General features: G+C 41.9%; 1 protein-coding gene across 1 annotated transcript; it reads left to right on the top strand.

Moving 5' to 3' along the window:
- The first annotated feature begins 8,701 nt into the window (after positions 1-8,701).
- On the top strand, positions 8,702-11,540 carry LOC105563198 (aminomethyltransferase, mitochondrial). The gene is made up of 5 exons (XM_012014579.1): positions 8,702-9,172; positions 9,553-9,893; positions 9,966-10,285; positions 10,459-10,541; positions 10,738-11,540. The coding sequence occupies exons 1-5, from the start codon at positions 8,887-8,889 to the stop codon at positions 11,073-11,075; spliced, it is 1,368 nt and encodes a 455-aa protein (XP_011869969.1). The 5' UTR covers positions 8,702-8,886; the 3' UTR covers positions 11,076-11,540.
- The last annotated feature ends 5,021 nt before the right edge of the window (positions 11,541-16,561 follow it).

Genomic DNA, 16,561 nt, shown 5'->3' with positions numbered 1-16,561 from the left:
CTCTTTTCGTTGTGTCAAACCGCCGGCCAGGATCCGGGCCGATCCTTGTATAAGCAAAAACTACAAACTTTCAAAAAGTAAAAAAAAAAGATGAATGTACGGTGCGAATGGATCTTTCATGAAGCTTCGATTGTTGTTGTTCCGTCGAGTTTTTCCTTTTGCATATAAAAGTAACCCACCCTCACGCTTTCCCGGCGAGGCCGCCGGACGGGATCTCGCACGTACCTTTCGATCCGCTCGAAGAAAATCGAATCGTCGATCGGCGAAAAGCTTGGCAAGAGGTGAAGCGGAAAAGGATCGAGTCGAAAAACGTCGAGAGCCCGTCAAGCGAGCCCCAGCCTTTCGATACCGCGGTTAACCTACGATTATTATGATTACTATTAGTTATTAATTACTATTATTACAACGAGATTGCCCAGAGGGCAATTGGAGGCGTATTTTATAGAGATACAAAAGGGAGGGGAGAGAGAAAAAAAATCCAGGGAGCAATGCCTCGGTTGAAAGTTCGGATCGTCGAAGCCATAATATGTTACAAAATAATAATTCTTAAGTGAATCGACGAGAAGCGGTAGTAAGGGAAGAGAAGCCACGTTTCGAGATTCTCCTTTTTTTTTCCATCTTCACGCGGCTCCTTTTCTTTTTAATTGCACACATACACACACACACACACATACACACACGAAACACGCGTACACGCAAATCACACTAATTAAGTACTATGCGTTATTTAGCAAATAAATATTTATATACGAAAGTAGAAAACAGAACACGATACCGCGTTACGGAAATTTAAAATCCTCTCTTCCTTTATTATTATTATTATTATTACTATTATCGCTATTATAATAATAATAATTATTATCATTAGACAATTAGGCATCGAAATTTTATTGTTGTTAACGATCGCGCGAGATTGGTTTTCATTATGTTTGTTATTTTTTTTTTCTCTTTAGTTATGCGCGTGGTATCGCACGACTGAGAAAGACGGAGATGACAGAGGCGAATTGTCGTTAATTGAGATTTATATGTGTTTTTCTTTCCTACGTTTTTCCTTACGCCTTAGGTATATTCGAATTCGACTCTCGCTTTCTCGAACTTTTATTTTTTTATTTACTTGCGTATATATCGCGTACGCCGCGTAGAAGTTATTCAAATTTTACGTTCCTCCTTGTGCCCCCCCCCCTTTTTTTTACGTGTACCAGTGCACTTTCCTCGTTTAGAAGGCGAAGAGTACGGGGACTAATCTCGATCTCATTTTACATCGCGTATCCGACGTCGCCGCGGGGGAAAATCAAGCTCGTTCGAATCGACGAGTCGCGCGGATTTAATTTTGTTTCTTCCACGTCCCGTTATACGTACTCCTCAGTCGTCTCTTCGCAACGTTTTCGTTCGCCGAACCGCGACATTTTACTATTAAAGACCACGCTTTTAGTTCCCTACTAAGACGATTACACTTTCGGTCTCGCTACGAGAGAGTTCCTATTTAACGAGAGAAAAAAAGAACATAATAAATCGGCGGGGGACGACTCGGCGCCAGGGGAAAAGGGGGAAGAGGGAAAAGCGAGCGTGGCGCGGGGGAAACGCGGCGTTCGGCGAGCGAGCTCGTCGAGTTACGTTTGCTAGTCAGAATTGGTTTAAAAACGATGAAGCAAGCTAGAGATTTTTACGATTAGTTACTGCCTATTATTAATTAATTAGCCTGTTAAGCGTAGCCGTTACGTTAAAACGCGGCCCCCACTCTCGAGCTGCACTCGTCCTGAAAAGTAAAGTAGGTCAGCCTGTACACGCGCACGCACACACATACACGTACAACGCAACGGTATACAAACTACGGTTCTTTAGTTACTATTCACGTAGACTTTCGAGTGGTCGATTTATGAAAATTAATTGCAGTCCGCCGAGACGTAGGTCATGTTTAAATTTAAGTCGATAACTCCGTTCTTATTTTTGTTACGATCTACCTTATTCTCTTTTTTTTTCCTCTCATGCCTTAGACGCATACACTCACGCAGGCTTGCAACCTGCCGCAACTATTACATAATAGTAGTGCCAACACACTACCGTCACTCCTATTATTACACCTACTGCTACCGCTATCGCTAGGAAATGTTAGTACATCGCTATTATTATTATTATATTATGTTATATATTATATGTTATTATAACAATATTAATTATTAATATTATTATTATATTATTCAGCATTGTATGTATTAGAATCCGTGTTGTAAACTGTTCTGTCCTCGTTCGCGTATGGTACGTTAGGTAAAATCGATGTGATACATGTCTAGTTTCCCTTTGTGTCAATTCGACCGTGATTAATTTCCTTCTTCACATCCTTTTTTTTCGTTTCGTAATTCATCTTTCGTACACGTTGGGTTCCTCGCGCGCGCGCGCGATCACGCGCGACCGACGACGGCTTCTTTTGCCTAAGAGAGAGAGAGAGAGAGAGGCGGGATAATATGTGTCGAATCTTTAAAATACGCTGACGATTGTCACATGGAGTTTAGGACACGTGCATTTATTAAATTTTATCGTTACCTACTATTATACCTTGTCGAGGAAATACCGGGCGTACGAGCGCGCTTTTAAACTCGCAAGCAACGGAGGATGCTCGTCGAAGTCCTCCCTGTTTATCGCACGATGTATCGAAATTTTGGACATGCGTTGAAGCGAATTCGATACTTCGGAATATTTCGGACAAATGCACAAAAATATATGTGTGTGTGTTCCGCAGTGAAATTAGTTATATTGATCTCGATACAACGCGCTCGTACACCCGGCGATATTCGTTATTAATTAACGCTATTAGTTATTATCAGTTACTGCAATTAGTACTATTGCCACTATTATTAGTTATCGCTATCGACTCTTGATGCGTCCCTTTATTGTCGATCGGCGAGATAACTATTTCGATTGCCCTCTCCGTCTCGAACGCGCTTCGTACAGTATTGCCGCACTAATTATTTATTCGCATTAATAATCCACCCGTTGATAATTGAATTCATTGTCGTTAATAATTAACATTCGCATTTGAGATTAATTCGAAATTAGGATCTCTCGAAAGTGAAATACGCATTTGTGGTTACAGAAAAATGACGACGATTCCGGTTTGCACGCAATTCGTTCGTCGTCTCGTGCGACGGTAAAGCGGCGAAATGTTGGAAACTAATCGCGCAATCGTTGCATTTCGATCGTTCGAAAATTGTTTCGCCAAAATAATGCGCGGCAACACCGAGACGCGGGGGTTAACCGGCCGAGACGGGGAGCGGTGTGCGCGATTTGAGATGTTTCGATGGAGGATTAGTGTCCGTAAGGTGCGATGACGAGCTAAAGGGACCAGAAATCACGACGAAGAGCGCCGCAGCGAGTGGAGCGATTCTTCCCCTCGCTGGTCGCTCTGGTCGCGTTCTGGTTGCAATTAGAGAAGCTATGGGATCCTCAACGCGCGCCAAGCGTCGCGAGCTACGTACATACAATTTCGAATTTCGGAAATAATTGACGCGCGAAAAGTACGGAAATAAAAAAGCTATCATAAAGTAGGTACTATGTAGCGAGAGAGAGAGCGAGAGAGAGAGAGAGAGAGCGAGAGAGAGAGAGCGAGAAAGAGAGAGAGAGAAAGGAGGAAGCATGTCATACAATTCTATTCATACCAATCTCTTTCGGTTACGAGCGAGTTCCGCATTGTGTAGGATGTCTCACTGATGATTACGACGGGAAGATTTTAATATCTACGAGATGAGGACGAGAATGGTCGATGATTGCGACTAACGGTGGAAGAGCGAGATCCAAATTGTGAAATCGCGAGAGCCTTTTTGCACGAAAACGCATCCCGTGCGGGATTGCGTAATCTCTAGGAACGTTCTTTTTGTTATTGTTGACGACGACGATTATGATAAATACGTCGATGAAACGTAAGGGTGCTTCTGTGCGATTGAAGGAGCTCCGGGCACGCGTGGAAGGAAAAATTCGAAATTCCGAGGAAAAAAGAAAAAAACGAGAGAGAAAATCTAGTCTTTTCCCTACCACGTACGCGACGGCCACGATTTCTGTCTCGCGTACGTGGGCAGTGTTCGATGAGAATTCAAAACTAGCGTGTATCGACAGCTAATGGAATCAATCCTCTTGGTCGATCGGTCGACCGTCAATTATCTTTCCAGGTGTAGCGACGGCGGGCGAACGGGATCGTGGGCGGAGGAAATCTCCGGGCGTCGGCTCCTCCCGCGAAAGCAACGGTTCTCGCGTCCCGATCGGGACGCGAGCATCGATTTCGATCGGGTTTGTCCCCCGCGATTCAGTTCGCCCCCCGTTACCACGCTCCCTTTAGCCGAGAAACATGCTCAATTCTTGTCGATCAACCGTGTTATCATGCTCCATGTTTAGGACGCTCGAAAGATGTGTTTGATTTACGCGGCGCAAAATTGATCCGAAAAAGTACACGACGCCTCGTCGAGGCCCTTTCGTGCGATTGTCGAAGAAAAAAAAAGCAACCCTTTCGACAATAGCCCCATTTCGACTACGAAGACCCCTTTGAAAAAGTTTTCGCCAATTTACCACGTTCGACGCACGACGCAGCGCGCGGAAAAGGCCTCGGCGAGACGTCGCGGTTCTCTCGAACATATCAAAATACGATGGACTCCACGTTGGAGCATTACTGCGACATTACTTTCGATGTGTAATTAGACTGTAAGTAATAAATCCAATGAAACACACGCGTCTATGCGCGAGCGCGCGTCGCGCCGCGCCGCGCATGGACGCCATTGAACACTGCACGATCGATGATCGCGATAAAGAAAAAAAATAACAGGTAATCAACGCGAGATCGAGGATGGGAAAAGATCCGATCCTTGAAACATCCTTTAGGCTTACGATCGAGGATTAAGAGTTTGTTAGATGTTAATGTCTGCGGAGCGGGTCGGCTTGGCGCTTAGTGAAAGTGATCTTCGCGCAGAAATTTTCTTGCAAAAGATTCCAAATTCTCTTGAGAGAAATTCCGCTACATGAGATGAAATTTATCTGTGAGGTTTAAAGGTTCTTTCTTGTTTCGCGGCGACGAGAGAAATCACATTTATACGGCAAGACAATCGAGGAACCTCGTCTGATAAAGGAGAACTCGAACTACGGAGATCATTTCGGCGAGATCGCGAGGCCGATTCGCAGGCGTGTAGATCGAAGATAGGTGGATGGAAAAGAAGTTTATAAGCGAGAATAAATTCTTCGTGCCTCACGACTTCCGGCTGGACGACCTTTCGCGCGACTACGAGATTCGTAATTAACGGCTCGGATCATTGTGACGGGAGACGAGTGGTGGAATTCGACCCGCAGTCAAATTGTAAATACGCGGTAATCAATGTTGAAAAGTGCTCCCGCTCGTGAAATTCGTTCCTTCGTAAGCGCAACGGGAAGCTCGTCGATTCCGGAAGCACGCGATCGGCCAGCCTAAATTTAAGGTCTTTTTTAGAAATTAGCGGCGGAAAGGCAGATATATATCGCGAGGGCGACTATCGCTGCAATTTTGTGAATGAGAGAGCAAGGGTTTGCCTGCGAGTGGAACATCGAGTGAGATAGCGATTGTGGTGAGTCGAGCGAATGGATGAGTGACATCGACGACGTGTGCTTGCTGGTAAAAACGTATATAAGCCGCGAGAATGAGCGAGTGCAAGATATATACATATATACAGAGAGCTAGAGAGAAAGAGAAATTAAGTACGAGAAAATGGAGTATAAATGCGCGTGAGAGATAGGAGAATAAACAAAATTTTACTACCAAGTGGACTAGAATCGCAACCGATGGGCATTATTAAGCGAAAATAAAATTTTCGGAGCGTTTTTTCGACGAAGAAAAGCGTCCAAAATTGTACCTATTTTCATTTTATAAATTATATATATATATGTATATGTATATGTATATGTATAGATATACGACGACCTAAACGATTATTATTGCAAGATGTAATTGCAAGAGAGAGAAAGAGAGGGAGAGAGTGTGAAAGGGAGAGAAAGAGCGCGCGCGCGAAAGCGAGAGAGAGAGAAGGCGGACAGGAGGACGATGGAAAATAAGAAATTATTGTATCTATATTCGGAAAAATGATCGATGATGTATTCGAATCGTGATTATTATTATATATTATGATTATTGTGTATAGTTAAGGCGAAAATGGAATTTTAGACGAAATTATCGAACTCGAGGTATACATATAGGAAGCGTAAGTGAGAGAGAGAGAGAGAGAGAGAGAACGAGAGAAAGAGAGCGCGCGAGACGGGCCGAGAGAAAGAGAGAAAGAAAGCGTATGTGAGTGAGAGAGAGAGAGAGAATTTCTCAATGGTGATTGCACATTGCATGTCGACAGGCAACAAAACAGAGTCCCCCTCCCCTCCGGTAAAAAAGTCGATAGGAAAAAAAAACTCAAGTCACGGCCGAAACGCAAGGGCAAAAAAACTTTTGAGATCGCGAGTTCTTTCGGGGTATTTCAAAATTTATCGCGAAACGGGCGACTTCTTTCCATTTTTTCGAAATCGCGAGACTGTAACTTCCAAAAGAAAAGCAAAAAGAGAGTGATTCTCGTTTCCTTTGTGCCAGGACCAAAAGAAAAAGAAATAGCCGAATATATATCTATATATAAAAATATACATATATGTATGTATGTATGTATGTTCGTATGTACGTACATACATGAACCAGCACACGCAACGCGTATGAGACGTGCGAACGCGTTCTCCAGCGCGACGATCCTGCCGGGGTGATGCGCGATCGAGCGACTTTCGGACAACCAGAACGAGTGCCTCGTGGTCCGATCCCAGTTAGAGGACGGGCCCAGATTTGGGAAAATTCTTTGCCGGCAGATCGACGCGCTCGGGGGACGCGAGCGGTGAGGAGGAGAGAGGCGACAGGAGGCGGCAGAAGTAGCTCGGACAGCAATAGTTTACAGGTCAAAATTCAGCAAACAGTCAGGTCGTAATAGGGAAACAAAAGTAAAAGCCAAGTCGGAACAGCGGAAACAAAAATCGCGTAGAAACACGAGGCAACAGATAGTTACATTAATTTCTCAGTAGCGTCACAGATCGCACTATCGCGGTTTCAGTTCTCCCCTCGCGATCGTATAGATCGTTGTTAGATTTTCCGACGCTCACACCGCGTATCCGCGTCCCTCGATCGAGAATGGGGGGGTGGTTTTTCGCGAGACGATCGCTCGGTTAAACATCGCGGAGCGATCGGTAGGGAAAGGAGCGAAATCGCCATCGATCGACGGACCCGGGACGTCGTTGACGCCTTATTTTTTTCACCGCAACGTATCCGTTCTTTCTCATCAGTATTGCAATTTCCCCGACTCCCTCCCCCGCAACCCCCTGATTACAGTATCCTCACGTACGATACAAATCCCGCGGATATATTCCCGTTTCCCCACCGTCAACCGCTCCACCGCCACCAAACACCCCGTTACACAGCCAACCCGTCCTCCCCCTCCCCCCCCCTCCACTACCAAACCGATTTACTAGTGTGAGTGAATGTGTCAACACGTGCAAGGATTTTAAAAGAAAAAAAAAAAGAAATCTAGCGAATTTCGAGGAGGAATGGTGGAAAAAAAATGAGGAAAGCGTCGAGCAAAATGCGATCGTGAGGATTGATTTAAAGAGAATAACCGGGAAAACGTACACACACACACATTCGTCGGACTGTGCAGGGACATTTTGCATCAATTGTGTAAGACACGAGACAGAGGGAGAAAGTGTGCGTGTGTGTGAGAGAAAAGGGGCGATTAAAAGCGAAAAAAAAAAGATTAAATAAAAGAGGAAGCGAAGTCGAGTGAGAATGCGCGTGTGGAAGGTGCGAGAGCGAGAGGTAGAAGAGATCCTAAAGAGAGCGAGCGAGAAGATAAAAAAAAACGGCGGAAGCTAAAAAAACAAAATGTACGAACGAACATTGATACTATCTTCGTTTTTTAAGGTCGTTTCTCCGTTCGACACGCTACTATATAAATATTGACATTTGTCATTGGATTATTACCGACGATGATGAAGTATCATTATTATTATTATTATTACGGAACTATTATTATTACGATGATAAATGATTATTATTATTATTACTACCATTTATTATTGTCATTATTATCACAATTTATTATTGCGATGATGATCATGATTATTATTATTATTAATATTATTATTATTATTACGTGGTACAATAAAAATTTAATAAGCATTCCAAGTCTCGTGACTGCCAAGCCTAGTTTCCCCGCTAATCACGAATTCGATAAATACCTCCCTTTATCACGTCATTTTAGTACCATGACCCCTCTTGCATACAAGAGATAAAAATAACTGCCTACCGATAACGGAAGGAGTAAACAGAAGTGTTGTTATAACATGTAACGATATCGCGTGGTTAAACACGAATTACAGAGACGGGGCTCGCCTCGTCAATTTTACGTAATATGTTTTTCCCAGAGAGCAAGCACACCGCGATGGACCGCCCCCGTTGCTCTTCCCTCATTTGCCATTTGCATAAAACACCGCGGTCCAACAGTTTGCAAAACAAAAACAGATTAATTTATTCCACAAAAATTCATACCAAGTAACACGGAGGATGGTGACTGGGGAAGAGACATCGATTTCGAAACGCCTTACAACGAATTGACGACGCCAACGTGAACGACGTGAATAATTAAATCGCTTAAACGACCGATTGCGATATACCGTCGCGTCCGCGGGGCCGCTTTCTAGTTTGTCAAATCCGAAAACGTTTAGCGTTTTAAAACTTGCTACATCCGAGTCTGGTAGTAAATATCACGCGGGGTCATCACAGCCCCAATGGGAGCGGCTTACCGTTGAGCTACGCGAAGTTACTCGAGTTAGTGAACGACAAAGCACTAGGAAAGAAGCATCATGCTTCGTTTCGTCGCGCGCGGCAGATTCGTCGTCTGTGACAATCTCGATAAGTGTCCGAGCACCTTCGGAGGCGTACGTGACACCTGCAGCGTCGCCACAATATCGAGGGTCAGGGAGAGGCTCGGCGGTGGTTCGACGTCGCGTTCCAATTGTTTGATCGATTCCACGACACCTCGTGCTATCGCCGAAGCGACTCGCCAGGAAAATCGTCGGCTGTCGTCAACGTCGGCTGTCAGCGAAGCCCGCAAGACGTGTCTTTACAATCTCCATGTGGAAAGGCAAGGCAAGTTTCGCAGATCTAGTCTTACATAACAGGCTCGAGTAACGTCAAAGTCAAATAACAGGAGCCTAATAATAATTTCTTGCAATAACGACAACCAAGATCAATACGTTAAAAGTCCACTATTCGTTACGTAAATAATATAAATGCAATTTAAGCCAATAATTAAACTAAATGCTTCGATCTAGTCGGGTTATTAATATCAAATTAAACGGCATTTTGAAATTTATGCAAAATTATTGCGGAACATTGGCCAGCAAACAATTAAATGGCACATCCGAGATGCGTTTCGTGAGTTTTACAATATTTTAATATTGCAGTGTATTTAATGCAGAAAGTATGCAGCAATTAGGAAAGTCGTTCCACGTGATTTTTATGTTCAGGCAAAATCATCAATTTTGCCGGATGGCTACTGCCGGTGCAATATCGGGAGACGATTGCCGTGTCTCATCTACACACGAGATCGTTGGCATCGCTCTTCGACGTCGGTCACATGCTGCAGACGCGTGTTTCCGGCAAAGACGCCGGGGAGTATTTAGAATCGCTAACCACGTGTGACCTCAAGAATTTAAGTAGAGGTTCCGCGACTTTGACCGTCTTCACCAATGACAAGGGAGGAATTCTGGACGATCTCATCATCACTAAAGACGACGAAGACAAGTACTTCGTGGTGTCCAACGCGGGTAGGCGGGACGAAGACAGTCAACTTCTCTTGGAACGTCAGGTGATAATTTACACGCTCCTCATTTCGGAGCAGACAACAAATACAATGACACGGTTGCTCCCCTGCTTTCAGGACGATTTTAAAAAGGTCAGCAAAGACGTGTACGTCGACTTCCTGGATCCCTTGGAGCAAGGTCTGATAGCTCTTCAAGGCCCCACGGCGGCGACGGTCCTCCAGTCGTTGGTAAAAATCGATCTTCAAACCCTAAAGTTCATGAACAGCGTGCAAGCCGAGGTGTCGGGAAGTCGCGTCCGAATTTCGCGATGCGGCTACACCGGAGAGGACGGCTTTGAGATCTCGGTACCCGCGGACGACGCGATTAATCTAGTCGAGAGGATCTTGGAGATTCCCGATGTGAAGCTGGCCGGTTTAGGAGCCAGAGATAGTTTGCGGTAAGTCAGTAGACAAGGCGGACGCGTGTCGCGTCTTAAAATAATCAAATCGTCGCACGTGTAATCGAGATAATATGCACGAGGGTCTGAAGAGACTCGAATCAATCGCAAGCAATACAAGAATAATGATGAAATACAACTCTATCTGGTCTCTTTCGCTCATTTTCACGCAGACTGGAGGCTGGACTCTGTTTATACGGTCACGATATCAACGAGGACACCACACCAGTCGAAGCTGCCCTTACGTGGCTAGTCGGTATGCTTTCGCTGAATCAACCCCGAACACGATAATTACTCCTCTAATCGCTTCTAAATGCCAATGTAGTTTCATCGCTCTTCTCCAACTTTGTCACGCGAGACGCGAATTATTGCAGTTTAACAAAATATCGATCTCCCCGCCCCTTTCTCTCTCTCTATCTCTCTTGCACTCTCACTCTTTCTCTTTCTCAAAGCGAAACGACGGAGGGCCGAGGCGAACTTTCCAGGCGCGCAGCGAATACTTTCGCAGATCAAGACGGGCACGACAAAGAAACGCATCGGACTATTACTGGGTCAAGGACCACCTGCCAGGGAAGGCGCGCCCATATTGACGCCGGAAGGTGAGCGTGTGGGCAGCGTCACTTCCGGTGGACCAAGCCCGACTCTGGGCCGGCCGATCGCCATGGGATACATGCCACCGGATTTGGCGCAATTTGGCGGTGGAGTATTGGTCGAGGTACGAGGGAAGACGTACAAGGGGACCGTGACGAGGATGCCCTTTGTGAAAGCGAAGTATTACACCGCGAAATGACGCCGATTTCGCGACGGAAATTGGTCGATCTCCGGCAATGCCCGGCAACGTCCGGCAAATTAATCGCGAGACGATTAATTGACGGCGACGAATCGTTTATACATTCGCGAACAATTGGCTAGTTGGTTGATTTACCAACGCGAATAAATTGCGAATCGAGTCGTAAATGATATTTAAATTGATATACATCATTTTTGACGTGTTTCACTTGCGTCAGCTGATGCCTAAATTGAACTAATGTCAAAAACCCGCCAACCTGATTGTTAAATATTATGTTTTTAAAGACAAAATAATGCAGTGCGAAAACATTTTGTAAGACAGATTAGTGGAAAAATTTGCAAAACCGATTACTATTTATAAAAATGCGCACTTTTGTAACAATAATTTTCGCACAATTGCAATACTTATTTTCATCGATGAAATTTATAGAAAGTATAAATAAAGTATCTTATAATATTGTATGTATGTATATTCGTATGAACATTTTTTTAATACATTATAATTTTATTATAACATTATAATTATTATACTGTTTTATAAAATGTAATAAATATTTTAACAAAACTGTAATAAATTTATTCATAACTTTCTACAAACTCGCATCCCGAAATTAATTTTCTATTGAATCATTAATTCGACACCGCGACAGATAACCCGGCGTTATCGGTAACAACGAAATCGGTTTCTACCTTATTCACTAAAGGATTGCAAACGTCGCAACAGCTAGCGCCGCTTACCTCGCGTGATAAATGCACGCAATGCCGATTGAGGCGTTGCTAAAAACTGCAGGTGCAATTGGACGCGCATCCCAGTCTAACACCGAGCACCGGCATACATGTATACCAGAGATCCTGTCCAGTGAGAAATAATTCGTCGATCGATGTCGAAATGATGTCGAATCGACGTCAATTCGACGGTGTCGATGTCGATTCGACGTCGTTTCGACGTCGATCGACGAATCGTTTCTCACTGCATGGGTGTAATCAGCTAGACTGGCCATAAGAGAGTTCGTCAACGTTTCCGCGAGAGAGAGAGATAGAAACATAGGCTATCTCACTCGCAGGAACTTGACTAACTCTCCTGCGGCCAGTCTCTGATTACAATAGATTACAGCGTTCTTATAATTCTTGACGATCTTTATTTGGTTGTCTATCGGTTTTCCCCAGTTTTCCTATTACTACCGCACGATTTTTTCTCTCTCTCTCTCCTCCCCCCCCTCTCGCTCTCTCTCTCTCTCGCTCTCTCTGAGAGAGAGACCCTTATTCTCGGTACAAGCGCGAAACGTTGTATCGGAGTCAAGAAATGGCAGCCTTTCCGTTTATTATACCTAGCTGATCCTGCCACCGATAAATCGATATAGCTAGCAAACATCGGAACAGCAATATATTCATATCTGATGACGATCGATCAAGAATCCGCTGGTCCCAATCCGGGCCGAAAGAGCCGGGTCCCGTTGACGCCATATTGTCGGCGACGCGATCGGACCGTCGACGCCGAAAACGCGACGCGGCTTGCGACGAGCTTCTCGCGGGATACTCGCGGACGATTTTCCGACGCCAATACTCCGCGCCGATAGAAAAACCGTAGAAAACCGTTTGTTCGGGCCTCGTGACAACGAACGAGAGCGAACGCGTGCCACAATTTCAATTGCCGAATGCCACTTACTTGTCGCTGATTCGCACCACGTTTTTGACTCTAGATCTGTTATTTTAACTGCTTATATACACGAAACGTCCGGGAAACTCTACTCACCTCGAAACGACGAACTCGCGGACCGATGCACGCACGACGCAGAGGCCCGTTTCGGCGCGCAAGCGAGATGATGTACAATTTGAAAGATATCACGAACAAAATCGCGGTTTCGCGAAGGGCACGAAAGCGTCGAAACGATCGACGCGCCCAAGCGGCTTCCCCGGTCACTAGGATCACAAAAGTTCTGACAGGTAACGAAGATGGCGTATTGGTTGTGTTCCGTGCTGTGTGCACGAAATGTCGATAAAAACAGAGTTACAAATCTTTCGTTAAATCTAATTCAAGTAAAAGTTTGTAATTTTCTAGTGTTGTAGCTGTCAAATGTCGATCAATATCAGCTGCCGTAAAGGTTGTTACTACTACCACAAATAAAATACTGCCTTTCTCTTATTGTTACTCTCTAAAATTTGTGGAGTGAAAATACCGCCATGGAGTGAAATGTTTACTCCATTGGAGTTAATATTCACTCTGTTGGAGGAAATATTCACGCCAATAGGGTGAACATTTCACTCCATGGCAGTATTTTTACTCCACAAATTTTAGAGAGTAGATTTAAATTAAAATGGTATCCAAAACAGACCAACTCGTAGAGGCCCTCCACCACCCCCGCCGAATTCTTTCCGGCGGTCCTCTTTTCTTTGCAATAATTGTCTTTTTACATTTTTACCGTTTAGTTAATTTAAACAGGTAATATGCATATAATAATACATAACTCTTACGATGTAAAACATTAATAAAAAATGTTACACAATGCTACACACGAAGTAAATGTGTAACATTTTTTATTAATGTACAAATGAAAGATCAAATTGTAAAGATTAAACTATCGACCGATTACAAATAAAAATCTATCGATTAAAAGACTCTGTAAATTCAATTGAACTACAATTTTATTCAACAAGAAATCGAGAGGCCCTCCACCACCCCCGCCGAATTCTTTCCGGCGGCCCTCTTTTCTTTGCAATAATTGTCTTTTTACATTTTTCCCGTTTAGTTAATTTAAACATGTAATATGTATATAATAATACATAACTCTTACGATTTAAAATATTAATAAAAAATGTTACACAATGCTACACACGAAGCAAATGTGTAACATTTTTTATTAATGTACAAATGAAAGATCAAATTGTAAAGATTAAACTATCGACCGATTACAAATAAAAATCTATCGATTAAAAGACTCTGTAAATTCAATTGAACTACAATTTTATTCAATAAGAAATCGAGAGGCCCTCCACCACCCCCGCCGAATTCTTTCCAGCGGTCCTCTTTTCTTTACAATGTGATTTTTACAATTTTGTTATTTATTTTATTTTCCTAGCTTGTAGTTCACTTTACAAGGTATACAATATATAAAAGAAAATATTATAAAATGAAAAATATAATATCTGTACAATTTAGTATTTCTCTCGACGTTACATATGAAATATTCGGTATGCATACAGTAACATGAAATTCTTGCTATGTAAAATATATGCATATTGCGTGTTTGGCTTGAAAAATATCCCAAATGTATTTATTAACGGTCTCTTAAAAGTAAATAAAATCTACAAAAATTTTAAGTGAACTTAAAGTTAAAACTTAACAAACGCACAACGACTCCCATCTTATTATATGCATCCGATTACAAATATAATTATATTTAATAGTAATACATTGCAGTTACAATTTTATCTATATTTTTAATTATGCAGTAACGTCCCCCTGTCCCTGCCTGCCCGAATCTCTACCTATCCGTATTTCGCTGTATAGTCTTATCCATTTTCCTACCTGCCCGCGTTTCAACTTTTTATTAATAAACCTCGTCTTTCTAAGTCTTTCGTTAAAACCGCAACGCGATATAAGAGGTCCGATTTAGGGTTACACGCGCGATTTAATAGGGATTTAATAGAAGTATTTTTAATCTCGCACATATACGCGAGAATGTGTAAAGAAGATAAGAATATAACCCACCCGAATTTTGACAAAAAGAAATCTACCTATTTCGTACATCACCTTACTTTCATACACCATCAAAGTGGCCAATATTGACCACTTACCGTATCGTCGGGCCAGATTGGACCTACCTTTCGTTGCTCCTGGCCATACAATCTGATCACTTTGACCAGAGAACAGGAAGGAAGAAAATTCCTTCCACAGTCGGTTGTTTATTATCGTCACCGACAGATATTTCGTACGGTTCGAACGATGTGCGAGCGTCGATCGTATCGAAATGCACGACCACGAGAAGTTAATTAAACAAGAAAATTGATTTTAAAAATTTGCTGCATGAAACTAATCGAATATATCTTTATCTCCGTTATTTATTCAACAATAGATAATGACCGTCCCTTTGTGACTCAATTCGAAAATCCAAATTCGAAATTCAAGTATATATGTAGAATATATGTATAGAAAAAAGATTTACTTCGCGTTATATTTATTTTTATTTCACTTCGCGATAAATTAAAAATTTTAATGCGAATGAAATTAAACAATCAATAACTTGTTGACAATTTCCTGAAAAACCGATCGCGAAGACCGACCGCGAAAATACGAAGATGCGTGTAACTATGCATGTATTCTCATGCGAGACGCATCTTGAGATACAGAACAAATAACGTGAGACTCGGAGAAAAGAAACTTTCCGTACACGATAGAAAATAAAATGTTAATGTTAACATTTTTTACATGTCCCAAAAAGTCCACTCTAAATTTTAAATTAAAATAACATTTATCGCGTATATTACTTTTTCACAAATTGTTAATGTTAATTAATCAGTTTACTTCACATTTATGTTTGTGTTCTTTCAATCTTAAGTGTGATGCAATAAAACAGTCAGGATAAGTAAACTGTACGAATAGTTGCAAATCAGAATAGTTAAACAGTTTTTAACAAATGCCGATATTACACGTTTCGGTTGATCTTGTGAAATGTTTGTGTTAAAAGAACTCGAAATAATATTCAACTTTTAAATAACATACATAAAGCGTCAAGGTATTACGTTAACATAAATATAACACATAAAAGTGTTACGAAAATAATAAAGTATACGTTTTATGTTAATTTTACATTGAAGTAAGAATCAAATCTTGGTAACACAAGAAAATTTTAACATTTGAACACACGATTTTTCACTGTGTACGATAAAGAAACCGACAATTAAATATTCTAGTTAATGAATAATTTCAAATAATATATAAAAATAATGTAAAGTTTCAGCGGTCTCGACAAAATTATAGTCTCACGTTATATTATTTTAATTCATATATAAATTTGTTAAAATGGATAGGCTACAAGAGATTACCTCGACGAATGCATTAATAATATTCGTCATTATTTGCGTGAAAATATGTAATGTGCTACTCAACAGTAAAAATCGCGATCGCTCCCTTCCGACAGATAAAATATATATGATAATAAATATGAAATTAAATTGTACTCTATCCATTTTAAGGCAACGGATCTACGAGATGTAGATACGTTGCCTTAATAAAAAAAAGTTTTCAACTCACCAACCGATGCGCAGCGGCGGAGGTAGGCTACGTTGATCCTGTAACAAATAAATATAGAATTCATTAAAGTGTTCAAGGAAACAAATATTGTAAAATATGAGCAATTTCTATGCGTATTAGACGTTTGATTTTATTGGATATTTAAATAATTAATGCGCAAAAGATTGTTACAAGAACGAACTTTTGTGAAATTTTTAATTATTTCTCGTTCTCTAATTATTCCTTCGAAACTATAG

Source organism: Vollenhovia emeryi, unplaced genomic scaffold, assembly GCF_000949405.1.
Source record: "Vollenhovia emeryi isolate VEMERY1.0 unplaced genomic scaffold, V.emery_V1.0 DF939179.1, whole genome shotgun sequence".
Taxonomy (NCBI): domain Eukaryota; kingdom Metazoa; phylum Arthropoda; class Insecta; order Hymenoptera; family Formicidae; genus Vollenhovia; species Vollenhovia emeryi.
Note: the sequence above shows the minus strand (reverse complement) of the source record. Positions and strands in the feature narration are given on the sequence as shown.